This window comes from Primulina tabacum, chromosome 4 (genome assembly GCF_025594145.1).
Source record: "Primulina tabacum isolate GXHZ01 chromosome 4, ASM2559414v2, whole genome shotgun sequence".
NCBI lineage: Eukaryota > Viridiplantae > Streptophyta > Magnoliopsida > Lamiales > Gesneriaceae > Primulina > Primulina tabacum.
This window is the reverse complement of record NC_134553.1, coordinates 33402154-33417034: the sequence shown is the minus strand read 5'-3', so window position 1 is coordinate 33417034 and position 14881 is coordinate 33402154. Positions and strand designations below refer to the sequence as shown.

Sequence of the window (14881 nt, the reverse complement as noted above, 5' to 3'; positions counted from 1 at the left end):
CGTCTTTGCATAGATTTCACTGACTTAAACAAGGCATGCCCTAAAGATCTTTTCCCTCTGCCTCGGATCAATTTGTTGGTCAACTCGACCGCGGGATGCGAATTGCTCAGTTTCCTTGATGCCCACCAAGGCTACAATCAGATAGGATTAGCCCCAGAGGATCAAGAAAAGGCTAGTTTTATCACTGATCGAGGGATCTATTTTTATAAGGTAATGCCATTCTGACTCAAGAACGCGGGAACAACATATCAGCGATTGGTTAACAAGATGTTTGAACACTTGATTGGGAAGAATATGTAGGTGTACATACATGACATGCTTGTAAAAAGTATCCGAGCAATCAAGCATGTGGAGGACCTGGAAGAATGCTTTGAAATATTATGAAAGTATCGCATGAAGCTAAATCCAGAAAAATGTTCTTTTGGTGTACGTGGTGGAAAGTTCATTGGATTCATGGTTTCACAAAGAGGAATAGAGGCAAACCCCGAAAAGATAAAAGCAATCTTAAGCATGACTGCCCCGCGGAGCGTGAAGGGAGTACAAGAATTAACTGGAAGGATGACTGCTTTGAACCGTTTCATCTCTAGATCTGCAGACAAAGGTCCTGCCCTTCTTCAAAGTTCTAAGGCAAGGAAAGGGATTCAAGTGGACAGAAGAATGTCAGCAAGCATTCGAAGACTTAAAGAAGTATTTGTCCACACCGCCACTCCTAGCAAAACCTCGATTTGGGGACGCACTGATTCTTTATTTGGCAGTCTCACCTGAAGCAGTTAGCGTTGTGCTCGTGGTGAATGAAGAAAGAGAACATAAACCTATGTATTATATAAGTCGGACCTTACATGGAGCCGAGCTCCGATATACCAACATTGAGAAATTAGCATTTGCCTTAGTAGTTGCCGGAAGAAAATTACGCCCATATTTGCTATGTCACCAAGTGGTGGTGCTCACCAATCACCTTCTAAAGCAAGTGCTATCTAGTCCAGAGGCATCGGGTCGAATGGTTAAGTGGGCCGTTGAGCTGAGCGAATTCGGACTTGAGTTTTAACCCCGCCCAGCCATTAAAGCACAAGTTCTTGCAGATTTTCTTGTTGAAATGACCACAAATGAGGCAGAATACTCCGTCCAGACTTGGGTGGTCCATGTCGATGGATCCTCAACTTCGCACGGGAGCGGAGCCGGGGTGTTGCTAGAAAGCCCTCAAGGTGATAAATTGATGTATTCCATCAAATTTAAATTCCCCGCGTCAAATAATGAGGCCGAATATAAAGCATTCGTAGTAGGAATTAAGTTGGCTCTATCTGCAGGAGCAAGATGTCTGGTGGGTGCACGGTGATTCCCAGCTAGTCGTTAACCAACTCAATGGAACTTACGAAGCAAAAGAGGAAAAATTGAACCAATATGTGACCCGAGTTAACGAATTACTCGCTCTATTGGAGAGCTATGAGATAAAACAAGTGCCCAGGGAAAATAATGAAGTGGCAGACCGTCTGGCCAAGATAGCCAGTTCCAGGACTAACATAGACAACAGAACAATAACTTTCTTGACAATCAGTAAAGAGGAGGCAAAGAAGGCCGGCTGCAACATCTTTTGCGTAGATGGAGAAGAACCAAGCTGGAAGGAAGAGATTGTTAACTATTTAATGCGTGACGATCTCCCTCGAGATCCCGTCGCTGCACGTAAGCTAAGGATAAGAGCTGCATAGATGGAGAGCTTTATAAACGAGGTTACTCTCAGCCATTCCTGAAGTGTCTCACTCCTAGCAAGGCAAACTACGTTCTTCGTGAGATCCACGAAGGAATATGTGGAAACCACTTGGGAGGGAAAGCATTGGCTGCCAAAACCTTACGACAAGGTTACTTTTGGCCAACCATGAGGAAAGATGACATGGAGTTGGTTAAGCGGTATCGATCTTGCCAAGAGCACGCCAATCTCCATCACCAACCCGCGACGTTGTTACAACCACTTGGAATCCCCATAACCTTTGCCTAGTGGGGAATAGGCCGGGTAGGACCTTTCCCCCCAGCCATGGGGCAGAGAAAATTTCTCATAGTTGCCGTAGATTATTTCAGGAAGTGGGTCGAGGCAGAGCCATTGGCGAAAATTTCGGAGAAAGACGTCATAGGTTTTTTGTGGAAAAACATAGTGTGTAGGTTTGGGATTCCCCAAGCTCTGATCTCGGACAACGGCACTCAGTTCTCTGGAGCAAGACTAAAGGAGTGGTGTCAGGGTCTCTCTATCAAACAACTATTTACGTCGGTCGGCAACCCACAAGCCAATGGGCAAACAGAGGTAACTAACCGAACTATCTTGCAGCATTTGAAGACCCGTCTCGGCAACGCTAAAGGAAGCTGGGTGGAAGAATTGCCGAGCGCATTGTGGGCGTACCGAACCACATCGCGCACATCGACAGGGAAATCACCTTTCAATCTAGCTTACGGTGTTGAAGCTGTAGCCCCCGCTGAGATAGGAGAAACTTCATTGTGGGTGAAACAGTACAAGCAGCTTGAGAACGATCAAGCCCTTCGAGCCTCCTTGGATTTAATCGACGAATTGCAAGACGAAACATCCGTCCCGGCAGAAAGGTACATGGCACGCATGGCTAAGGTTTATAATGACCGAGTAAATCCAAGATCCTTCCAAGTAGGAGACCTTGTGATGAGAAAAGCTGATGTCTTGCGTTCAGTCGGAAAACTTGACCCAAAGTGAGAGGGTCCCTATAAAGTGGTAGAGATAATCAAGATGAGTACTTATCGCCTCCAACACCAAAATGGGAAAGTACTACCTCGGCAGTGGAATGTAGCAAATCTGAAGAAGTTTTATGCATAGAGGGACGTAATTGAAAAAGAAAATAATAGTTTATGTTTGGTTGTTCCATGTGTCATCATTTTGCCCATGTATCTCCATCATTACAGTACTCAATAAGATTATCAATTATTCTCCAATGTTAGCAAGGGATTTTTTCAGGTGTCATACTCCGAGTACGTATGCTTATGTCATCACCTTCCCATGTAGTCGTCGAAGGCTCCCAAAAAAAAAAAAAGAGGTTTGGCCATCCTCGTGGGATTGCTGACATGACGACTCTAGAGAAGGTCAACGATGAAACAAGTCCCGGGATACCTCACCACCCTTAATGGGGGTTTAGGACTTCCCCTTGAGACAAAATCTTGGGAGATTGATCCCCTCCCAAGTACACATGAAAACAAGCATTACGTCATCACAAACAAAACTACTACACGTAGCACAATATGAAAGAAATTATTTAAGAAATCTTCCATTGTGAAAGTACCGTGGCCTTAGGGCTCAAATGAAACGAATATCTAATCCATGCGAAAGCACGATAAACGACATTACGATAAATAACAAATGCAAGTAAACAAATCTAAGGAGTAATAATAAATACTACTTAATGCTATGCTTCCCCCTCAGTAGGGAGGAGATCCAAGGCTTCAATCATCTCAGCATTGTCCGAAGGGACATCAACCATGGATCCTCCACCCACCTCCGAGACACTGGGCTCAATCATCATCACTGTCTCTTCAGGCACAAGTTTCTTCCTCAGTTGGTTTCGGCAGTCCAGAACTACCTCATCATGAATGATCATGGCACGATCAAGTACCTCATCTCTAAATGCTGATGATGCTTTGAAATTCTGAACGCCTTTCTCCTCAGTCCTTTTCAAAAGATTATTGCCCGCCTCGGAGTCAAGGAATTGACCACCAGTCTTGACCTCAGTAGAATACTTATCTTCAAGGATTGTAAAATCTTTTAACTTGTCCGCAAGCTTTCCCTGTACATGTAGAAGCTCCACAATTGATCTTTTCTTTCTCTTGAGTAAGACGAAGATTCTCTTCTTTCAATCGAGAAACCTCCTCGTGCAGCTTATCTTGATAATTGCGTAGCCTTTCCTCCCGAACTCGCACAGCACTAGCTAACGATAAAACCTGCAAATATAATAACAAACAATTTTAAAGCGGATAGAACATGCAGGATTCTAACATAATAAGCACAATACCTGACACGAATTTCAGGCAAGGGAATGAGCAAATGAATCCATGGACAGCGACACTAGATGGACCATGTCATAATCTCCGACAATGCTCCGTCCTTTCTTCCATCCAATCTCGGGATCATCTAAATCCCAGAAAGAGTCAGCTTTCTCCCTATGGTTCACCCCATCGACAAAGATATGCTTAACACGGGAAGTCTTGGAAGGTGCTCCTTCATCGTCCGCATGGATCCTCTTAGGATTCTTTTGCATTTCATCATCAACCTTCTTTTGCACCCCTTCATGAGCTCGATTTTTTGCCTCTCTTCCTCCCCCATTTGCAGGCCTAATCTCCAAAGTTTTGCTTGATGGTGAATAGTTAGTTTTCTTTTGCGAGTTAGAACCCGACCCGCGGACAGGCTCAGAATGTGCTGGAGGGATACCCCTACGGATAGGGTCACGAAAGTCATGAACAGCCCGATTCGCAGGCGCTCTACTATCACCAGCAAGCGGGAAACGCCTCCCCACAGTGGCCTTGCGAGCCCGGATCGTCGCCAAATCAAATCTATCTCCTGCACATATACAGTTGGCCGAAAAGGTTATATAAAAGAGAGAGAATCAGCTAATTCTAGTGCGAAATAATATGGAGAATGAAGCAAGAACCAACACAGAGTACCAAAAAAAATTAATTAAAAAAATTAAAATTAATACCAGCGGTCATTAAATTCCTAGGATTAAAAAGTTCTTCAAAAAGACCTAAATCACGACATTGAAGTTGAAGTTGGCGGTGAGTCCCTCTCATTGCAATAACTCGAACTCTCGAACTCCAAACCACATGTATCCCCCACCCGCAATCCTTAGGGTAAAAAAATTGAGATTTCCAAAAGCTTCTAGGAGATGGGATTCGGGACAAAAATTTACATTTGGCTCGAGGTTGAAAGTAAACAAACGAGTCCGGTTTGATCCTACGCGTCGAGAAAATTGAATGGAACAGTTCTACGGACAAAGGCATGCGAATTTCCCTCATCTTGTGACAAAACGCTGAATAAACTATAACGGCATTTGGGGTCAATTGACTAAAGCTTATACCAAGGCTCTCGACCAACTCCACTAAAGAGGTTGCGGAGGAAACGACAGTCCACCAGTAAAGTATTCAAGGAAAAGGGTGAAATAACCCGATGGTGGGTTATGGCAGTCATCTCGAGGCCCCGAAACCTTAATATCACAATCAGGTGGTATTCCAAGTACTTTGCGCAAACTCCTCACATCTTGGATAGTCAGAGCATCTCTATCCTCACAGCCTAAATTTTCGCTAGATTTAGGGTCATCATCCAACAAGGGAGTCTCGAATGGCATATGTCCCTTAAGAAACCCGCTAGATGCTAGAGATCGAGTCTTGTGAGTCACCAGAAGAGGCTGAACCACTTGAGAAGTCGGACGCAATCGACTTTGGAGAGTAACTATCAGAATCATCACTGGCACTAGAGCCACTTATGGAATTTCGGTTAAGCCGACGATTGGCCATTAGCAAAGAATACTCCTTCCCTCGAGGAGCACAACCTGCACAAAATATTCATTTTTTTTCTTCTTATTTATCAAAATACCTACAAACAATACGTCTCATGCAAATAAAAAATTATATGAAAAAAAAAAACTCATAGCCGTCATCATTTCGTTGCAGGATCATTTCTCAAACAGTGGAAGAACATGTACAAAATCAAAAGATTTTTTTTTAAAAAAAATGAAAAATGAAAACGTGAGATTTCCCCCAACCTTAAAAAATATCAATCACAACACGTGAGCTTGAAGGGTCGGAATCTTTGTCATACTCAAAATATCTCTGTGTGGGTATAAATTTATATCAGTATATAAAACTCATACGTTTTTTTTAAAAATATATATATATATATATATATATAGAATAATAATAATAATAATAACAATGACAATAATAATAATGAGGTCTCAAGCAACATGAAACTCCAACTAAATAAACTCGTTGGGTATGGAGGCAGCACGATGAAAATCTTATTGTTCAAGGCAGCGGAGATGGTGGTGATGGTCATTCTGCATTCTTCTGCGACCCTGGCTGTGGTCGTGGAGTTGTGTGCTTAGACATGGAATTATCGGCCATGTTGGTGGCATTAAGCCGCGGTGGCACTGATGATCGTGTGGCTTCTACTTGAGACGGGGAGCAGACCATATGAAGATGGCCGGGCTCGGTCGCGTGGGCCTATGAACTTAGCAGGGGCGATAAAGGTTGAGGGGGATTGATTTGTGGGCAATGTCTTCGTAGTAGAGTTGACTTCCGCTATTGTTCCAGTGGCCTATGCCCAATGACGGGCTCTGCCGATAGTTTGTTCCGTCATCGGATAGCTTGTTGTGTGACGGAGGCTTTCCGTTACTCGGACTTCGATCGTTCGGCCACAGGGGATCCACATCAAGTCTTGACACTGGCTTTGCAGAGCAGCAGCGGCTATAATCCTGTGCAGGTTTCTTCCCCAAGCACAGGGTCTCGGGGCGGTGATGGCAGCGGTGGGGCTTTTAATCCAAGATGGTCTTGCTGTGACGGTCATAGAACGGAGCCATGTTGAACGAATTGCTTGTTGGGGGGACCAGTGGTTTGTTGGTGAGAGATGCAACAACGACAGTAAGCGTCAACGCTCCACCGCCCTTTCAACCGATCGCAAATAATCATCCCTCTTTCCAGCAGTGATCGACCCATCTCCATGTCCTGCCACGTCGCCAGAAATACACCACATCAACAGAGGAAATCGAGCAATTCCGCCATCTCCCCCATTCCGCCATACATCAATTCAAAACCCAAACAAAGAAATAGAAAATAAAAAAGCACAGAGGAGGAAACCATCTCATTTCGTTCAAATATGGAAGAATGAATATATGATTATCAAAATACAGCAGGACATGTTTGAAAAGTCTTAATCCAAGACACATTACCATGATGTGAAAACGACAATGGCATGAAAAGTCAAAACTAATACAAAAATAAAAAATATATGGAAGAGACAATGCGTACTCATTCTGCAAATTCGGTCCACTCACAATTCTTCTTGCAATTGTTTTGTCTTTTTTGGTTTAATTAACACCTACTCATATTTACAGTGCTCGGAGATTTTTCTTTTTCATAGCAAATCAAAGGAAATAAAATCATCCCAAAAATATATAAATATATACATATATATATCACAAATAAAAATTGTCTTTATAGCAAAAAAGGAAATAAAATCATTCCCCAAAAAAACTGCATTAAAAAAATCGATCTTTGCTTGATTGATCTCCGCGCACAATTTATACTCTCGATCACCTTCTTCTACCTGAAGCTGCTCGAGAGTGGAGGGCCTGTGATGGGTACAAGCTCAATATAACTATTTAATCCAACTCGATTAATTATTTGTTGGATTAATAAGAATAAGTCCAATTTAATAAGCTTAATTCAATAGTTATTTGTTTAGTTTTAATATTAGGCCCAAAATTTTGGATTGTGCTTGCGAAAGCCCAAGCCCATTAAGCACTCCTAAAAACCTATAAATAGAGGAACTCCCGCACAATTCAGGGTATGCTCTCATTTTTTAGAAAAGTTCTTTAGTTCTCTGAGTTTTCTTTGAACTGCTTACTGACTTGAGCGTCGGAGTGTCTACGTCGGGAATTCTCTCGACGCCCACTTGACGAGTGTTTGTGACGCAGGTGATGCCCCGCAAATTAATTGTGTATTGTCTACGTGGATCCGTTTATCAGCCAGACGAGCCCGTTCACGGGCCAAGTGGACCAGTTTACTAACCAGTCGGATCTCGCGTGCGCAGTCTACTCAACTCATTTATTTTAGCTGCATCAAGCAATGATCAGAGAGTTGAAGAAGTGGATTAGTTGAGTTTCAGACGTACAAAGCTTTATTGTTACAAAAGTAGAAAGTGACAATGATTTATAACAATAGATTTAACAAGAGAAGTTTCTACATAGGGGGAATTGTGTGAAAGACTATACTACTCTTAAAAACAAATGATAGAGAGTTGGGAAAATGATCTCAAAATTAGGAAGGGTCATTCAAGGTGCATAAGGTCTTAGAGGTGAATGTGTATTGATTATCAAGTTTAGATGACTAGCCACGTAAAAAATGCAAGTATTTGAAGTCCTAATTCCCAAGTATGAGAGAAAAAAAAAATGAACGAAGGGATGGGTAAAGAAAGTATGGAGGATTTTATCCAATAGGGAGTTGGATTTATGATCACTTTGGCACGTTTATGTTGTTATTGTCGCTTGAATATTACAATATATTGTAGATAAAGTGGGCTCTACAGCCACTTTCGTGAATCAGTCTATTGTCTGAAAAGTAACAACCCATGAGGTGAACCTTCCAACTATTATAAAAAGTACGTGTGGGGAGTTCTACATGTAGTCAATTAAACACATCTTTGTTGTTGTTGTTTTCAAGTATTATGATAGAGCGTGTATAACACTGGATATATGACCAATTTTGTAAATTTGTTAAGTTGTGTGTGCGATGATGTCACATGAGGTGGGTTTTTGAGCTACTTGAAAGGTGTGACAGAAGGAGACATGGAAGTGAGGATTAAGCTTGAATGATCAGCCTTAGGAAAATAAAAAAGAAAGAACATAGAATGTAAATAATATGCAGATGATCTTGTATTTTTTGTGGAGGTAGGATTTTAGCCACCTTTATATATATATTTTGTTGTTTGTTTTTAAGACTTTACTCAAATTGGGCTTAGAGCCACTATTGTAAATATTTGTTTCTCGCTATTCAATGGTGGTAATAACTGAATAAAATTGGCCATTAGGCCGCTTTTATATTATTGGATAATTTTTGTTCAGCATGAAATCAATTAAAGCAATAGCAGGAGTGGGGACTTTTGTAGGCCAATTTATGACTTTTACAAATTGAAGAAAGGAACTGGCTGGGATATCTCAGAATATATAACTCCAACATCCAACACATACAAATCTATCTTTGTTCTTCAACCAACACCCAACAGTCGCAATGTCAAACCAACCGAACATAAAACGAAATGACCACACGTAAGAGCAATAAACAGAAGTGTATGTGGGTAAGGAGCCCAACTGAATTGTAATGCATAGACATGTATTCGGAAAAGTGATCCGACTTAAGTGTAATGCATATACATGTATGCGGGATATGAGTACAACTGAAGTGCAATGCACAGATGCTAGAGATGGGGGAAATTATTTCGAGTGAATGCAGCAGATAAATTCAAATACAGGGTCAAATTTAACCATGTCGTGAGATGTCCCATAATGACACCAATACTCAAGTCTCAAATTCAAAAGGGGTGGAAACCAACACATGCCCACTTATCAGTCAAGTGTTACCTATAAAATTTCAAGCAATATATACACAAAAGATGTCGGTAAACATGGAGATGAAATTGATTAGACTTAAAATTAATAATTTATTATACGTTAAAATATGTATTTTAAAATTTAAGTTTCATTAAAATTGTAAAATGATGTTATTTTAGTATTGTTTGGTTATATTTAAATGTCTAACTAAATATGTTTTATTTTCAGTTTTCTACGTGTAGGTAAAATAATCATAACTCAAGCTACAAAATTCAAATTGAGGTGATTCAAACATGCTTGGAATCATTGAGAAAGTATCTACAACTTTGCAGAAGACATAAATGCCGAAAAAATTCATTAAGATAATCAAATTCTGTAAATATAAAAAAGATGAAATATTTACTTTTACTATGACTAGCCTATAGTAAAAAAAAGCATAACTATTTCAATATTTAACCAAATGAGGAGAACCAAAATGCCAAATTATTCTACAGACAATTCTCTACATGTTTGAAGTTTTGAGAAAAGTCAAATTCGGAGATTAAATTCATGGATAATAGCATTCAAAGAAGGGCCATGAAATTGAAGTTGGAGGAGACAAAAACTACTATTACAACTACGAGTAGGTCACTTGTGAGATGGTCTCACGAATCTTTATCTGTGAGACGGGTCAACCCTACCGATATTCACAATAAAAAGTAATACTCTTAGCATAAAAAGTAATACTTTTTCATTGATGACCAAAATAAGCGTTCTGTCTCACAAAATACGACCCGTGAGACCGTCTCACACAATTTTTTGCCTACAACTACATGGCATTAATAAATATTTTGACATTCTCTGTCATTTGGCCTATAAATAAAGTTCTTATGTTAGCTTGAGGAGTATCTTATCTCATTGTAAAATAAAGTGTGTGTCTGTGTATTTGTGTGGAAATAAAAATTTTAAGTTCCAATATATTTTTGTTCACTTTCCCAACTATGAGTGATGATTCTATTATTGATCATAATTAAGCTCATGGCAAGCTAAATCTAATATGTCAAGGTGAAGAGGATGAATTCTTGGTGAAGTACGATTGTTTATATTTTGTATATTCTTTCTATATTTCTTTCATTTAACTAACTTCTTTTTATTGTAGGTATAAAAATGAATTATTTGTTGTTATCAATTTATATCAAATGCTTGATACCATTGAAGTGGTTATCTTGATTTGTTGTTTAATTTTGTTAAAATAAATATTTTCATCAATTATTATTATTATTATTAATTAAAAAATATATTTCATTTAGACGATCGCATGGATATGCCGGTTGTTCTAAAAGTAATATTATGATTTAATATTAACATCTAACAACTAACATTTACTTTATTGCAATTAACATTTACCTTATTGCAACTAACTTAAATTTCCCGCAACTAACTAAGAAATCTCTGTAGTTGATTTACATCAGTGATTTTATCAGGAAATTTATTAGCAAAAACAATTGCTCTTTCAATAGGACTCATTATTCCATTTTCAATATAATGTCCTAAGAATTTTATCTTAGTTTGAAAATTTTTTACCTTTTTCTAGTTTACTGCTAAACCAGCTTTTTTAGTAATTTGAATAAAAATATTAAGATGTTTAAAATGCTGATCAATATTATCAGAATAAATGAGAACATCATCTATATAGACTATAATATAATCAATATATGAATTATAAATTTCATTCATTATATTTTGGAATTCCATAGGAGCATTTTTTAATCCAAATGACATTACATTCATTCGTAATGTCCAAATGGTAGAGTAAAAGCTGTTTTATATTTGTCTTCTTCTTTTAGAAGAATTTGATAAAATCCTGATTTTAAATCGAAAGAAGAAAATATTTTTCCTTTAAATAATCTATTTAATAAATCTCTTTTATTTGGTAATGGATGTTTTATCCATTTTAATGCTTTATTAAGCGGTTTATAATTAATAACAAGTCTTGGAGCCACTCTTTCTATTTCAGCTGCATTTTCCACATAAAAAGCTGGAAAACTCCAAGGACTATTACTTAGTCTAATTAAATCTTTTTTAAGAAGACTATCTATTTCTTCTTTGCAATATTTTAAAAGTCTAGGCCCCATTGCAGTAGGCCATGCTTTTGTAGGAATTTTATCCTCATTAAAATCATCTGTATAAGGAAGACTAACTTGATGTTTTTTCCTATTCCAAAAGGCATTAGGAACATCTGCACATATCTCTTTAGATATGGTTTCTGAAATAATTTTTATTTTTTCTTGAATTTTATCAAAATTTATTTTTTCTTTAATATTTTTAAAAAGAACTTCATCTTTTAACGAAGTAACAAAATTTTCTTTATTAGTTACTATTTTTTGTAAAATATTGATATATTTTGAAACTGATATTGTTGTAAAAGGAAAGAATAAATCATTTTCTTTGATATTTGTATATAACCCTTTTTCATTAATTTTATTAATGGGAAACAACATTTGGAAAAATGGAGTTTCTAAAATAACGGGAGTAGAAATATTTTTAATAAGAATAAAAGTAGTATTTAAACAAACTCCAGAATTACATATTGCCACATCAGATAATTTGTAATTTACTATGAGAGGTTGCTTATTAGCAGCTGTTATAAACTGAGTAGTTTTTTTATAATATTTAGAAGGAACAATTCCTTCACTGATACAATTTACATCAGCTCCTGTATCTAATAGTGCTTCAATCGTAATTTTAAATTTTTTATTAATAATTAATGTCACTTTTGAGTACCAGTTTTGAGAAATAATCTAATCAATTTTATTGATCCAAATCATTTGATTTATTTCATTATCATTATCATCTTTAGGTAAAATTTCTTCTTCTTCTTCATCAGAAGTAGAATCTTTTTCCCAAATATGATTATTATTAATACTAAAAGTATTTACTCTTTCTTTTAAATATTTGATTTCAGATTTTATCTGATCGATCTCTCCTTTTAATTCGGATATCGTAGGTTCTCTTTCTTTTTGTTTAGCTTTTTCTAATATTTTATTATAAGAATATAATTCATGTTCTTGTACCGTATTTTGTACAAGTTTAGTGGGCTTATGATTTGCCATATTTAAATAATGTTCTATAGTTTTTCTTTTTTCTATAGGATCTTTTATTTGATCTATGAGATCTAAAATGAAATTTTCTTCATTTGATATAAAATTTATTTCTAAGCCCATAAAATCTATAAGACAATTATCACAATCACAATCTGGTTCACAGATTTTATGTTCTGATATTTCAGAATCATTATCTGAACTACTATTAGAATCTTCAGAGAATTCATTATCAATAATATTGATATAAAAATCTTTTTGTTTTAAATTTTCTTCTTTATTAAGAAGAATATTTATCAATGATTCTTTTAAATCATTGTTTATATTAAGATTATTAATCTTTTTCTATAAATAACACTTATTAGCTTTATGCCCAATTTTTCCACATTTCCAGCATATTGGAACTTTAGTAGAATCATTTTTTGTGGGTTTTTTAAATCTTTTCTTAGAATATTTTTTAGATTTTTCTTTATCTTTTAGATTTTTCTTTGTCTTTTTAACTTGATATCATTACAAAGGTTTATTCTTTCGGCAGTTATTTCTGCAGATAAATCTCCATAAGTCAGGATACTCCAATCTATGGAGTTTGTTGGAGATTTAGATTTTAATCTATTTTTAACTCTTTCTGCAAAAAGAACTGGAAGTCCATAAATAAAATTTTCTTTCCAGAAATTTGCATTGCAATCATTTCTAGTTAAAACTTTTGTCATAAATACATCTTTATACCATCTAAATTCAGATAATGTTGGACATCTCAAATTCATTAATTGTTCTTGAGATCTATCTAATTGAAGTTCATTAGCTCCAATAAAATTAGATAGAATGGTATAAATCAGTGTATTAACTGCATCAGACTCTTCTCTACCATTAAGATCAATTATAGAAGAGTTAATAATTTTATTTTTTGCATCTTTTGAGAGATAAAAATCCCACCAACCTTGAAGTTGGCCAGTAAAACCAGTAATAATGACTTGAGCAATTTGCCTATCATTATTACCTTTTATTTTTGCGGCAGAAGAGTATATTAACATTTGTTTAATAACAGTTTTAATCTGATATTCAGATTTACCATCTATATTCCATTCAGTAATGGCTTCACCATTAAACTGAACATAATCTTTCTTTTCTTCAATTTGAAGATCAATAGGTGTTGCCTTTTTATAAAAAGGTTTTACAATTGATACTCTATGCATTTTATTAATCTGCATTTCTTCTTTAGAAGAACTTGAAGAATTTTCAAGTTGTTCATCTTTGGTAATAACCGAAATAGAACCCTTTTCTTTTATATTTATTTTTTGTAATCTGTCTATTAGACCTTCCATAAAATTTTCGTCTTTTTTAGAACTTAAAAGAAATTTTTCTTGTTTAAGATTAGGAGGAGGTTTAATCATTAAAGTTTTTGAACTTTCTCCACAAGAAATTTCTTGTTTAGATTTAGATAAAATCTCTTCTATTCTTGTAGTTTGATTTCTTAAAGAATGTAAAGTTAGATTGGTAAAATTATTTATTTTGCTGAATTATATGGTCAAAATTACCATTTCCTAATTCGGATTTTATAGGAGCAGCAAATATCTCTTTATTGCCCTTTTTAATTTGTAGAGTAGTAAATGGAGGATGAATATCAAAAGATTCTTCTCCTGTTTCATGAACATATAATTTATATGTTGATTCAAGAGTATTTATAAAAGACTCTTTAAAATTTGGAAATATTTTATTTCTAGCTGGAAAATATAATTTTTTCATCCATTTGAAGAAATCCAAATTTAATTTAGTTTCTTCTACCCATTCGGTATATCTTGAAAAATATAGATTTTGTTGTTTTGAATTTAAACAACTTAAAAACCATTTTTTCTTATTTAGATTTTTAATCTTTTCTAAACTTTTTTGAATAGAGTCGTTATTATTAATAACCATAACATTATAACCCATATCAGAAAAAGTAGGAGAATTTGATTTTCTATTATTAACAGAATAACTTCTCTGAAATCTAGAAGTACTAGATTCAGGAAGATCAACCTTATATTCTGGTTGAGATATATTATCATTAGTCTTTTGAAGACCAGATACACTAATTTTTTCAAAATCAGATATAGAAGAAGTAGAATCTCTACTTTCTTCTGGAAGTTTAATTCGTAAATGTCGTTGGGATGAGAATTTAATTTCAACATCACCATCTACATATTGAACTATACTTTCTAGTTTTCTAGATTCTTCCTTAATGGTAGGAGCAATATTCTCCATCTTCCAGATTTCTTGTAAAGTAACCTTATTCCAATTTATTGTTTTAGGAATCATTATATTACTTTTATTAATATCAGTTATAAAGGGTGTAGTTTCACCTCTTTTAGAACTAATTTGATTAGTATTAATTCTAAAATTAGAGATTGTAGAATTCATAACTTTGTAACAAATTCTATATAATAGAACAACATTTTCTGAACCATCTATCATATCGAAGCCTTCAGTTTTTATATTTAA

The 14881-nt window shown here is 35.8% G+C and overlaps 1 protein-coding gene across 1 annotated transcript; it reads right to left on the bottom strand.

The window, feature by feature from the left end:
• Positions 1 to 1705: 1705 nt before the first annotated feature.
• On the bottom strand, positions 1706 to 7197 carry LOC142543209 (uncharacterized). Its single transcript, XM_075650317.1, has 3 exons — positions 4698 to 7197; positions 4014 to 4558; positions 1706 to 3942 (listed from the first exon to the last, which is right to left on the bottom strand). Exons 1-2 carry the CDS (start codon positions 5011 to 5013, stop codon positions 4026 to 4028), a joined length of 849 nt encoding a protein of 282 aa, XP_075506432.1. The 5' UTR covers positions 5014 to 7197; the 3' UTR covers positions 1706 to 3942; positions 4014 to 4025.
• Positions 7198 to 14881: the final 7684 nt, after the last annotated feature.

Coding starts and splice junctions, on each gene's coding strand:
- LOC142543209 (XM_075650317.1), bottom strand. CDS start 5,013: ATGAGGGAAATTCGCATGCCTTTGTCCGTAGAACTGTTCCATTCAATT. Junction 4,559..4,697: donor TAGGAATTTAATGACCGCTG/GTATTAATTTTA, acceptor GTATATGTGCAG/GAGATAGATTTGATTTGGCG.